Source organism: Anolis carolinensis, chromosome 4, assembly GCF_035594765.1.
Source record: "Anolis carolinensis isolate JA03-04 chromosome 4, rAnoCar3.1.pri, whole genome shotgun sequence".
Taxonomy (NCBI): domain Eukaryota; kingdom Metazoa; phylum Chordata; class Lepidosauria; order Squamata; family Dactyloidae; genus Anolis; species Anolis carolinensis.
The window spans coordinates 26,166,864-26,179,906 of record NC_085844.1 but is presented as its reverse complement, the minus strand read 5'-3'; the positions used below and the strand labels follow the sequence as shown (position 1 = coordinate 26,179,906).

The window sequence follows — 13,043 nt, the reverse complement described above, 5'->3', positions numbered from 1 at the left end:
AGTTACACAGCTTTACCCTGAATGTAATCCCCAAAGAAATGGAATAACCAGAAGAAAGCATATAACCCCACTGTTGCAGGAGCTCTACTGGCTGCCTGTTTGAGCCCGTTTCTGGGCACAATTCAAAGTGCTGGTTATGTCCTTTAAAGCCTTATACAGCTCAGGTCCAGGCCATTTGGCTGACCGCGCCTCCTTGTACGAACCTGCCCAGGCCTTGAGATCTTCAGGAGAGGCCCTTCTCTCGGTCCCACCTCCATCTCAAGTCCGGTTGGTGGGAAGGAGAGAGCAGGAATTCCTTCTCAGTGGCTGTCTCTCAACTCTGGAACTCCCTGCCCAAGGAAGCCAGAATGGCCCCCTTCGTGCTGTCCTTCCAGCGGCAGATTAAAACCTTTCTATTCAGATAGGCTTTTAAAGCAAGAGGTTTTTAAGATCAAGACAGGGGGTGCGATGCTTTTACCTACTAAGAGGTTTTTAATTGGTTTTAAGGGTTTATTTTTAAATCTGTTCATGTTTAATTATATTTTAATGTATGCATATTTTATATTTTAATTGTACTGGTTTTATTATGAGCTGCTTTGAGTCTCTTTTTTGGAGAGTAAAAGGAGGAGGAGGAGGAGGAGGAGAAAGGGGGAGAATAAGAACGAGAATTTGGAGCTACATGATCCTAAAATCCATAATTATACCCGAGAGTAAAATAAACACAACTTACCACTCCCTTTTCCCAAATAACGGACATCCTGTCCTCCAGACCATTTAGTCCATTTGGAATCTTTCTGAAATCATCCTTCCCCAAAGCCTTCTGGCAGATATCAAAGGTGCAATTATCTGTCCCTGTCACAGTTAGGTCGCCACTAAAAAGATAAGAATTCTTTCTGAGAATATACATTAACTAGGTGTTTTTTATGTACTGTATGTCAGTACGTTAAACCTTGCCCTTTTGCTTGCTTCAGTGCCTGAATATGCACAAGCAAACATAGTTGGTTACCAAAGATGTCAAAGAATAGTTCTGGAAAGAACAGAACACTTATTGAGTTAGTAAAGGAGTGGAGATCACAGGGCAATACAAAGGGATCAAATGGTTTTTATGGAGTAGAATCCAATAGCATAATTCTGCTTCCGTCAGCAGAGCTTGAAGGTTTTTCAATGAAGCAGAGAGCTACATGGAGGAGAAAAGTCCCATTATGCTCACAGATTTCTGCTACTATGGTGTTGGCTTTAACACCTATTTTTCCATGATGCCTTTGGAGGTATTGGTAGATGTCCTGTAACACTTAAAATAATGCTAGTTGGGGTGTATGGGGATTTTTGTTCAAAAAAAGTGGCTGAAATGCTGAAAATGAGCTGAAAGTTGGACAGCAATGATCCCACTGAGAAAGTTTGACCTTGGTATCCTGTTGTGAATTTATTTACAGAATATATGTAGAATGAAATGATATGCTAGGGGCATATGACTATGATCTGTCCCCTTTATCTTCTTGGTAAATCATCTCAGTGTTGTCCATAAATCATTACTATGGGCACTGGATTGATTTATAATCTTGCTTACTTTGCTAGAAGGTTCATGAGGAAGTCTGGAGTAGTTGAATCTGGTCTCAATGGTGGGCCCATGACATAGGCTGCAGCGTGATGCCATTCCTTATGCCAATAGTGAGTGCCATCTAACCCAAGACCAGCAGCTATCGGTTCTCCATATACAACTTTCCCTAAGACAAAATATATGTATGAAATGCATTAATGTTAAGAAGGACAAAGAGTTACCAGCAATACCAGCTTGCAGGAGCACATATCACAATACATAAAATGTATGGACTGGATCCATACATTATAGACAGAGAGTAGGCTCACTAAAGTTAATGGGACAACGTGCTCATGATCATCTTATCAACGTCTTATTGATTTCAATGGATCTACTTGACATACAACTAAGAGTATGGTTCTAACTGGAAAAGAAACAATTGACTTGATGCTAGGCCAGCTGAACCTGTGAGCTGTGGTGAATCTAAATCTCTTCAAGGCTTGGGATGCTGAAAAGTATTTAGGACCATTCTTGCCCTACCTTAACTTTGTGCCAGCATTGTGGCTGTGTATGTGGTTTGAGGACTTTGGTTCTTTTTTGGCTCTTCTGCTGACATATTCTGTTCTGCTGAAAGAAGAACATTTCCAGTGACATAAGAGACTTCCGCCTAATCCTAATAGTATTGCACTGACTGTATGTTTTTAAGAGGAAGAAAAAAAAGCCCAAATTCACAATGGACCACCAGTGCTGATTTAAAGAGTCAACTGTATAGGGGATGGTGTCCTACCCGGTTATAGAATTCTATAGATCAGCAACAGGCCCCTGAACATGGTTTGATAACAATAGGCAACTAATGCAGTTTCCTCAACACTGGTGCAATATATACACACAACTTGGGGCTCAATAATAATAATAGGTAAAGGTAAAGGTTTCCCCTGACATTAAGTCCAGTAGTGTCTGACTCTGGGGGTTGGTGCTCATCTCCATTTCTAAACCGAAGAGCCAGCGTTGTCCGTAGACATCTCCAAGGTCATGTGGCCGGCATGACTGCATGGAGTGCCATTACCTTCCCGCCAGAGCGGTACCTATTGATCTACTCACATTTGCATGCTTTTGAACTGTAGGTTGGCAAAAGCTGGGGCTAACAGCGGGTGCTCATTCCGCTCCGCGGATTTGAATCTGCGACCTTCTGGTCCACAAGTTCAGCAGCTCAGCGCTTTAACACACTGCGCCACCGGAGGCCCAATAATAATAATAATAATAACAACAACAACAACTTTATTTTTGTATCCCGCCACCATCTCCCCGGCAGGGACTCGGGGTGGCTAACATGGGGCCAAGCCCAATTTACCACAATATAACAAGATAAAAATACAATTTAAAAAAAAAGCATTATCAACATTTAAAATTATACAGAATTTCACCATTTTAAACAATAGTATAATAATAAGTAAAATCGACCAAGTAAGAACATATAACAAATCAAAAAAGTAAAAGACTGGGCAATAGCATGAGGAGTGCATAATTAAAATCTAATGAGGTAGATAATATAGTGCTGTAGTGTAATAGGAGTGTTGGGAGGTGGGGTAAACGGAGAGAATCCCTACTGAATCTCTGAGCTGTTACATTCTGCAGTAGCTGCAATTTACACGCTAGGCACAAGAACAGCCCCACTTTTACTGTCTACTTACTGCTTAGTTACATCATTCATCAAGGTGACTAGGGACCTCCAAGAACAAAGAAACAGAAATTTCTATGTCAGTCTTAATTTAAAGCTAACTCTTGAAAAAAGGATGGTGGTGTTTCATTCTTGGTCCAACAAATTATCATGAGGCTTACTGCATGTAACTGTTAACTTGCTGAAACTTTGTCAAACATATGCAGCCTAAATTTCAATAGTGAACCAGGTTGGGGTGAGAATGATGTGGTTCTTCAGATGTTGATGAATTGCCATTAGTAGAATTCCTCACAATTGCCTATGGTAGCCATTGTTGCTTAAGAGTTGCAATTCAGTCTCCAGAAATTACACAATAACTAGTACTCTTACTCAATTTTCTTTTAACAAAGAGACTTGAACCTGTGTGGCAGTTCTGATCTCTGATGTAGGCATATGGCAAGGTGATCAGAAAGCCACTTGGCTGGTGCTAAAATTGTTGGGAAATCCCTTCCACAAGAAACTGCTGTGGTCACCAACATGGATAGATTGAAAGGGAGATAATGCTGTTTCTTTTGTAGTTACCATGACTAATCAATGACTATGGTGGCACTCTGAGAAAAGTGAAATATCTTAATGGTCAGTTGGGTTGATATAGGGAAAGACATTCCTTAAAGTTGTTGACTTCCAAGATGTGAAGTGTTTTTAAGGGCATAACAGAGATGTTAAACTGGGTTTGGAATTAATGGTGCGACCAGTGGAGATCTCTCAAAATTAGCCAGCTCTGCTTTGAGTGAACTATCACATGCAAAATGTTGGTTGCTGTGGCAGTTGCTTTTTCTTCATTGGCAGCCCACAGCATATCATAGTGGTCCAATGAGGATGTCAACATAGGCTGTATCACCAGTACTAGGTCAGATCACAGCTGGCGTATCAGCCAAATGCCATCCAAGGACATCCATGCCATAAGCTGGCTCATTCCTAAGCTGAGTCTCTGGTCCTCCAGGAGGAAGAAAGCCAAAGTCTGCATTTAGATATCTTGCCTTTTTTTCTTTGATAACAGCAGGATCATCAGATTTCACTTGCTCATCAGATTGATTAAAAGTAACATTTAAAAAATGTCCCCTATAGAAGTAGATTGTATATCTAGTCAGAATAGTCTTCCCCATTTGAGACCCACTAGATGTGATGGACTATAATTCCCACTAACTTCTCACAGGCTGGGGATAGTAGGAGGTGTAGTCTCCAAAACTGGGGGACACAAGTTTGGGGATAGCTGATCTTTGGTGTATTTGCAAATACACAGACAAACAAACATAATGTGAAAACGTATGTGTTTGTTTTTACAAAATCATTCTGTACAGAATTTATCAGTAAAGCATTACAACTGAGACAACACAATGCAGTGCACATAACCTACCCTTTCCAGTTCTGAAGCTTTTGAATTGCCTTGGGATTTTTTTTTTTGCTTTGAACTACATAATTTAGCTGATTTTACATTTTCTTACATTTGATTCTGTAACCACATCATTCAGTTACTTTGCAAAGGCAAAGAACCACACGCATTGGAATGAACTCCACAGCATTGTCAACAGTGACATCCAGTGGATAAAACCAATGTAACATAATACAGAAAGGAGATTTCTTCTTTCAGATTTTAATATTAAGTCCTATATTTGTAACACATCAATATTCATTACTTAGAGCAGACTAACCCCATGTGGTGCTCGACTATGCTTTCGCTCATGCTTTGGCACTACTTATAACTATTACTCATTAACAATAGGAGGCAATGCTGCAGTGTTGGGTGTGCTATGTTCCATCACATTTACAGCTGCATGTGTCTAGATTCCTCTATCTCATGCCATTGCAAGTTGCAGCTAAATACCTCTAGCTTTATCTACAGTGCTTGGGAAAACTGGTGCCCTAATTCTGTCAGCCAATACAGAAAGTTTTCAGGTCTCTTTTTAGGGCGGTTTTAATTTTAAAGTACAGTGGGCCCTCGGTATCTGCTGGGATTTGGGTCCAGAACCCCCTGTGGATAACAAAATTTAAGAATGCACAAATCCCATTACATATAATGGTACAGTACAATGGTGTCTTTTATATAAAATGGGAAAATTGAGGTTTTGGTTTTTGGAATTTTTCTCTTTCTCTTTTGGAATATTTTCAAATCCTGGGTAGATACAGAGGACTGGCTGTATGTTTAATTAAAAGTACTTTCTAGAGCCAATAATGGAGAATGATGAAGATTTGCTAATATAGAACAGATATATATAGTATGACTCCATCTATATGTTCAGGATACATTCCTGAACTCAGGGCCGTAGCCAGAAAAATTTTTCCGGAGGGGTTTTGAAAATTTCGGGGGGGGGGGGGGTTTAAACCCCTAGCACACACCCCTCCCTACTACAAACCTGTCAATATCTGCTTGAGATAGTGCCTGGAGGGACTCTTAATGTTTTGTGTCTCATAGACTTAGCATGGGGATTTGGTTAACCAGTTAAAATTCATGAGTAAACCAGGTTTTTTTTATAACCTGAAAAATTTCGGGGGGGGGGTTGAACCCCTAAAACCGCCTCCTCGCTACAGGCCTGCCTGAACTCACCATGAAAACAGGAAACTGTGGATAATTGCAAATCCTACTGAAATGAACTACTTCTGCCAGATCTTACCATAGAGTTATTCTGGAGCACCTAAAAATTCTAGAGAGCTATTTTGTCTAGGGATTTTCTAGGTCCTGCAGGATGATTATATGATAACTTCTGAAGGCAACATATCACAGAATTGCCTAGAGGACTTAGTAAATTCATAGAAATGACATATTTTCTTGGATGCAGGTGGGTGAAGGCAAGGGTGCTGGTTCTGTGGGTACTGAGGAAGTATTGTATCCTTAAAACAAATATAATTATATTATCTTGAACTTATAGTCTTCCAATTTAAGATTCTGGCAAAAATAATAACTTGTCATAAAGAGCTGCAGTTTAGCGGTCGCACATATGATCCAGGTTGGTGTACAAAAAGTGCAGTTTCTCAAGGCCATTTCTGAGACTCACAGATTTCTGGTGTATTACTGATTAGAAAAAAAGACCTAGAGAATTTCAGGGAAGAGAGGGGTCAAGTGTACTGAAATTGTCCTGCACGGCTCCCAGGAGGTAGAATGGATGATATATGCAGTAAATTCAGTGTATACAACCCTCTAGTGCCCTAAAAAAGCCAGTATGATCCTGCAACCCTCAGATCATCTTGCTTTAGATCAGTGGTTCTCAACCTAGCTCAGGTGTTTTGGCCAGAACTCCCAGAAATCCCAGCCAGTTTACCAGCTGTTAGGATTTCTGGGAAGTGAAGGCCAAAACATCTGGGGACCCGCAGGTTGTGAACCGCTGCTTTGGAGGAGGAATAGTCGGGGTTCAATCCCAGGCTTTTCCCTTTAAAAGATCTGACAACAGGTGATGGAAAACACTTTCCAGCCCAAGGCTCTACAGAGCCATCAATCTAACCTGGGATGAGCTTGGCAGCTTCCTGTGGTCTTTACAGAACTTGGAACAGCACTCTTTTGGCTGGAGCATTCTGGAACTACAATCCAAAAGAGTTGCTCTCCAAATGCTGGATCTTTAGCATGTACTGTAGTCAGAATAATACTAATAACAAAAATGATAATGACATGGAAGATGGGAAGGATGAAGCGTGGAAGAGGATGTAGAAAAATTTACATCTGATCACTTGGTGGACAGAAGGTCCCCTCTTCCCTTAAACTATTCTACCCAAAACTGCTCCTCTGCACACAGAACTGCCTTCCTGCACATGTTTTATGTCCATGCACTACCATTTACTAAATACACCAGGTCTTCCTATACTTGGGTACATAAGCAAAGTACTTTCTTTCCCAGCCAGCAGGCAAACAACCCAGTTTTTACTCAAACAGATAACTGCTTTCACCTAACTCCCAGAAAAGAAGGACCAAGCCCTGATTCTAATGATGATTCTAGACACCTCCAAGAATTTTTAATAGGAAAGTTACCTTGCCTCCGAGCATCTGCAATCACCTTGGCCGCAGATTTGCTCATCACATGAACTACAAAGAGAGGACAGTTCACTGAGCTGGCAATGGTGATTGCTCTCTGGGTGGCTTCTGCTTCCACTTCTTCTGGGCGACTCAGTTCATGCCCCTCGGGACCAGTTATTCCTAGGGCTAACATTTTTTTTGCACCCTAAAGGAGAAAAATCTTAGTGTTAGCAACAGGAAGATAATTTGCTTCTCTGCATCTCTGCTCCAGCCCACATTTTATTTACAAATATTAAAATACACCACCCTCAAGATTCCTGAACCAATATCAGTAGGTATGGGATTTAACACATATCTCACAGGAAACACCTTATTGTCAGCCCTCCATGTTCACTGACGTTAGGAGCACAAAATGCTCTGCAAAAATGAACACTGTGAATAAAAAATTGCACTTTTTAACCTGAGAGAAATTTTTTGTAGGAGTGTCTAGGTCCTACACCATAACTCTATGGTTGACTTCTGCTGGAAAATAACCATAGAATTGCACTGGAAGGGTGGTGGTGGGAGGAAACTCCAGCTGCCATCCCAACTGCCACTGCCCTGATCTTAAAGGGAGAGGAGAAGAGTCACACACTGCTTTAATATGCCCATGCCTAGGAGCAGATCAAAGGCCCTCCCTCCATTCCAACACTATCCTGGCTTCGGAGAGAGAGAGAAGCATGCACAGCTTCAATATACAAAGGCTCAGAAGCACACATCCAAACTGCCACTGTCCTATCTCATAGGGAGAAATGAGTTTGTTGGAATTTATTCCCTTCTAAACTGCCCTCTCCTTTTCATTTTTTTTTTTTGCCATGTGTAGGCTCCTCTGTAACTGGCTGTTTGTGTGTGGGCTCCTCTATACGAAAATGCCTCTTCATGAGATGGTTGAAGACCTCTCCTTCAGCTTGGTGCCAAATTTGTAATGCTGGGGGAAGAAGAACTAGTGGGCAATGGTAACACACAGTGTACCAAATCTCCACCTCCCTCTGAGGCCTAAACAAACACGATTGCTAATGTCAGAGTAGGACTCTGAAGAGATACTATTCTAAACTATTGGAGAAGACACTCACATATAATCTTAAAAGTCAGTGAATTACCTCTGCAATCAAGTCCCCATTCTCTGCATGGACCTGAGCAATTGCTCCAATTTCTTTGCACTGAGAAAAGGCTGCATGCAATTCTGGGTCTCCCACCATGTAGAGATCTTTATAGGCCATAAACATCTTGAAAGAATTGACTCCTTTTTCCTGGGCAAGAAGTTTCATCTCTTCTTTGACCTAGAAAAAAAATGCAGAAAGATCTGAAATGTCCACAGCATTTATCTCCTAACTTTCCTCCAATTTTAAATAATGGCAATTAAATTGGATTCAATTTTTCTCTTTGATGATTAATTATACCAAAATCTTCACTTAAAACAATAGATCCAATAGGCAGGACAAGGGCTTGCAAGCACAACTGGACATATTCCTTTCTTCTCCACATGCCTGAGGAGCTGCTATGGGTGCACCTACACGGTAACGGTAGAGTGGATGCAGGTTGACACCACTTTCACTGCCATGGCTCGATGCAATGAAAGCAAGGGAGTTGTAATTTTACAAGGTCTTTTCTGTGGGTGGTTGCTCAGACTACATCTCTCTGGATTCCATAGTATTGAGTCATAGCAGTTAAAATGGTGTCAAACTGCATTAATTATACAGTGTAGATGCATCCCAGGTCGACATTACATATTCCCAGTCAAGTTCATGGGCCATGCTACTCTTGTCCAGAATTTCACAGCCCTTTGCTTCCTGTGCTCCTTTGCATCACATCTGCTGCATGCTGCTCATTTCTGAATGAATAATGTGTCTACAATACCTTGTCACTCCACCAGGTAACTGCCACATGCAGTGCGTAATCGCAACAAACTTTAGGATCTGCCCAGCCTCTCCACTTCTCAAAAGCTTCAATGAGGGAGCCACCTTTCTGGGGTATTGCAAAGTCAATGACCATTGTGGTGCCTCCGGCTAGAGCAGCCTAAAAGAAAAAAAATGGATTTGTCAATAAGAATGTGGCTATCATTCCAGGTTCCTATTATATATCACAGATCCAAATAGAAATGGCAGGTGTTTTATTATATCTTAGCTCTGTATATTTGTGTACCTAAAGATACAATTGTTATCATGCTTTGTCTTTCTTTTAAAAAAAAACCCTAATTATATGGGCCTAGAGAAGAATATTGCCCACCGCTGTTCACTACCCCTGTAATGAGAAATTTCCCAGGTACTACTTCTTCTTCATCATCATCATCATCATTAGCTGTTTTTCATGCTGTCCCTTCCCAATCAAGACACTTGTAAGCAAAGAGAAATTATATTACTGTCGCTACAACTGTTTCTCCAAACAAGGGCATGAAGTATCTTTGCTTACCTGTAATATTCCCTTGTACTATTTACAAAACAATGTGCTGAAATTAGAAACATCTTCAGGTGTCTATAAGTGTGGAAGTGTAAAGTTATTTTATTAAACATCAAAGGTAGAATCATTCATGCCATAGTATATCCCATTTCTGTGAATGGACAGTAAGGAAAGCTCATGGGAGGAGAATCGACTCATTTGAAAAGTGGAGCTGGAGAATAGTCTATAGATACCATGGCCTGCCAAATGTGTCTGAATAACTGAAGTCTGAACTCTCATTAAAAATCAGAGTAACTAAATGAACATTACAACATTTTGGACAATTATAAGATGACGTGATCCACTGAAACACACAATAGTGTTTGATGAAGTTGAAGGCAGAAAGAAAATAGAAAGATCACATCACATATGGCTGGTTTAGTCAAGAAATGCATGGCCCTGTCATGAAGGAAAAGCACAATTAAAGCATCCCCAAAAGATGCCCATCCAGCCTCTGTTTAAAGCTTCCAAGGAAGGAGCTTCCACCACATTCTGAGGCAGAGCATTCCATTGCTGAACAGGTCTCACGGTCAGGAAGTTCTTCCTAATGTTCAAGTGGAATCTCCTTTCCTGTAATTTGAACCCATTACTCTGGGTCCTAGTTTCCAGGGTAGCAGAAAACAAGCCTCACTCTTCCTTGACATCCTTTCACATATTTAAATATGGTGATTATGATTATATCTCCACTCAACCTTCTCTTCTGCAGGCTAAACAGACCCAGCTCTTTAAGACGCTCCTCATAGGGCATGGTCTCCAAACCTTTGCTCATTTTAGTTGCCCTCCTCTGGACACTTCCCAGCTTGTCAATATCTCTTTTAAACTGTGGTGCCCAGAATTGGACACAGTATTTCAGGTGAGGTCTGACCTCAGAATAGAAGGGAACCATTACTTCTTTTGATGTAGACACTACACTCCTTTTGATTAAGCCCAAAATACCATTAGCTTATTTAGCTGCTGCTTCACACTGTTGGCTCATGTTCAACTTGTTGTCTACCAAGACTCCAATATCTTGTTCACATGTCCTATTGTCAAGCCAGGCATCTGAGTATTTTTTTCTGCCTAAGTGATGTATCCTACATTTTTCCTTGTTGAAATTAATTTTGTTAAGCTCTCTAATCTTTTGAGATCATTTTGAATTCTAATCCTGTCTTCTGGAATACTAGCTATCCTGCCCAATTTGGTGTCATCTGCAAACTTGATAAACATTCCCTCTAATCCTTCATGTAACTCATTAATAAAGATATTGAACAGTTCTGGGTCCAGGACCGAACCCTGTTGAAGTGGGAATGATTGTATATAGAGTTGTTTAAATGTAATTGAGTCATGTATGCAATGTGTGCTGGAGATTGCATCATGCTGTCTGCTGTCCACTATACGAGTGTGTAAAGAGTTAACTGTGTATTGCATCAGACAGCAGGGGTGGTTATAAATAGCTTGCTGTGTTATCTGTTCTTCCCTCTGCCCTCTGCTCTCTGCCTATTTGCACTCTGTATGTATATGTCGTCTTGAGAGTTTTCCGTTTGTCAGTAAATCTTTTGTAGAAAGCCAAACAGGCTTCAGCCTCTTTATTGGTGCCAGTGATTCTTCGTTGATCTTTCGCTGCATGTGTGTTTATCCAAACCGCGCGCTCTGACAAACCCTGCTGCAGCACCCACTGGTGAGCACATTTGCAGGATCTCAGCTAGGATGTCAATTAGAGGGTGTCTTGGAGATCTCTCATTCACAGAGTCATCATAAATAAAAGTTGACTTGATGACAATTAACAACAAATAGTATATATGAACAGGTTAGTTTTTTCCTGCTGCCTGCAATACTGGAGAAGTCTGTACCATTTATGCGTTGCTGAGCTTCACCAACCAGATGGTCTTCAGAATGGGAAGAAGGGAGCCAGAATCACCTTAGGCACACAATTAAAGCAGGAAAAAAATGCTTGTGCTCTCTTAGCTGGAAAAATAAATCTATATATCAGCAGAAAAATGATGGAGGTAGAAGCGATCACTTTGAAATGTTGCATTTGCGATACAGAAGAGCTTTGCTATACAAACCAAAGGCCTTCTGAACAATCTATGTGAAATGTTTTGGGTCTTATAGGTGAAGACAAAATTAATGAGGGCAACAAAAGATAGATAGTCCACTAAGGAACTCTAGACAATACATCTTAAGGGAATGCAAGAAGATTGAGCAAGTGAGATGCAGTGGCAGTTTCAAGCTTGAATGCAGAGTCATTTACGTTCATGGATAGAAGTATTAATTTCTTAAGAGCCTGCATCCTTTAGGGAAAAGTTTGTGTGACAAATAATTCTGCAGAATTTTCAGCTAAATAGTTGAAAATAATAAAAACTAGTTTTAGCCACTTGCCACACTCAGTTGGCTTTGAGTAGACACAGAATACTTTGGATCAAATTAGATTATATTGCAGAAGGGAAGGAGTGTAAATATAAAACATCTGAAAATATGTACATTCTTGTATGTCAAAGAGTAAATAACGATCTAGAGATACATGCCAAAACTGCTGGCATGATTATTCAGAGGACAGAAGGCCTATGTAGAACATGGCTGCATCTACATTGTAGAATTAATACAGTTTGACATTATTTTAACTGCCATGGCTGAATGCTATGTAATTATGGAAATTGTAGTTTTGCAACTTCTTTAGCCTTTTCTGCCAAAAGGTGCTGGTGCTTCACCAGACTACAAATCCCAGGATTTGACTGTGCTGAGCCATGGCAGTTAACAGCCAAGATATAGATCCGTTTATTGGTTTTATAAGTTTTTGCCCCAAGTTTCAATGGAGTGTAAACTTTTTTTGTGAATTCAGGTACTATTTTCAGATGCTTTTCTTGCTATCCTTTGAAAAATTTGAACACGAATATCTTTCTTTGTAGCTCTTCTGCAATTCAAAGCACTTGGTGCATTTCAAAGCAATATTCTTATATTGACACAGTACATAGGCTCCCAGATGCTTAGTCAGCATAGGCTTGTGGGCCATGTTTTATCAGTCTTCATACACCTTTTCATATTGATTTGCTTTGGCTTTGCTGTCAGATTTTATTTATGAAAGTCTGGTACTTTGATGCGAAGCGATCAAATACAAAAATGGCTTGTAAGCATATTAAAGGAATTACAGGAAGGGATATTGACCTACTCCCTGGCCTGATGCTCCAACCATGTCTATATTTCACTGCCATGCAAACAGATATATTATATCTGCTTATATATTTCATTATTAGACTAAAAGTGCACATTAACCATTAATGGGGTTGTTGTATGTTTTTCGGGCACACAGCCCGAAAGACATACAACAACCCTGTGATCCCAGCCATGAAAGCCTTCAACAACACATTAACCATTAATGTTTGCAATAGTTGTGAGATGATATTGACTCCCTCTGT

The 13,043-nt window shown here is 40.4% G+C and overlaps 1 protein-coding gene across 2 annotated transcripts in view; it reads right to left on the bottom strand.

Annotated features, from left to right (window-relative positions):
- The window catches only part of dpys (dihydropyrimidinase), a 40,257-nt gene that overhangs the window by 19,341 nt on the left and 7,873 nt on the right, over positions 1–13,043 (bottom strand). For both annotated transcript variants that reach the window (XM_062980096.1, XM_008108266.3), the window contains exons 2-6: positions 9,073–9,231; positions 8,316–8,495; positions 7,192–7,381; positions 1,547–1,703; positions 710–851 (exon numbers count right to left, since the gene is read on the bottom strand). In XM_062980096.1, coding sequence (XP_062836166.1) covers positions 710–851; positions 1,547–1,703; positions 7,192–7,381; positions 8,316–8,495; positions 9,073–9,231 — 828 coding nt within the window. The remainder of the gene's footprint in view (positions 1–709; positions 852–1,546; positions 1,704–7,191; positions 7,382–8,315; positions 8,496–9,072; positions 9,232–13,043) is intronic.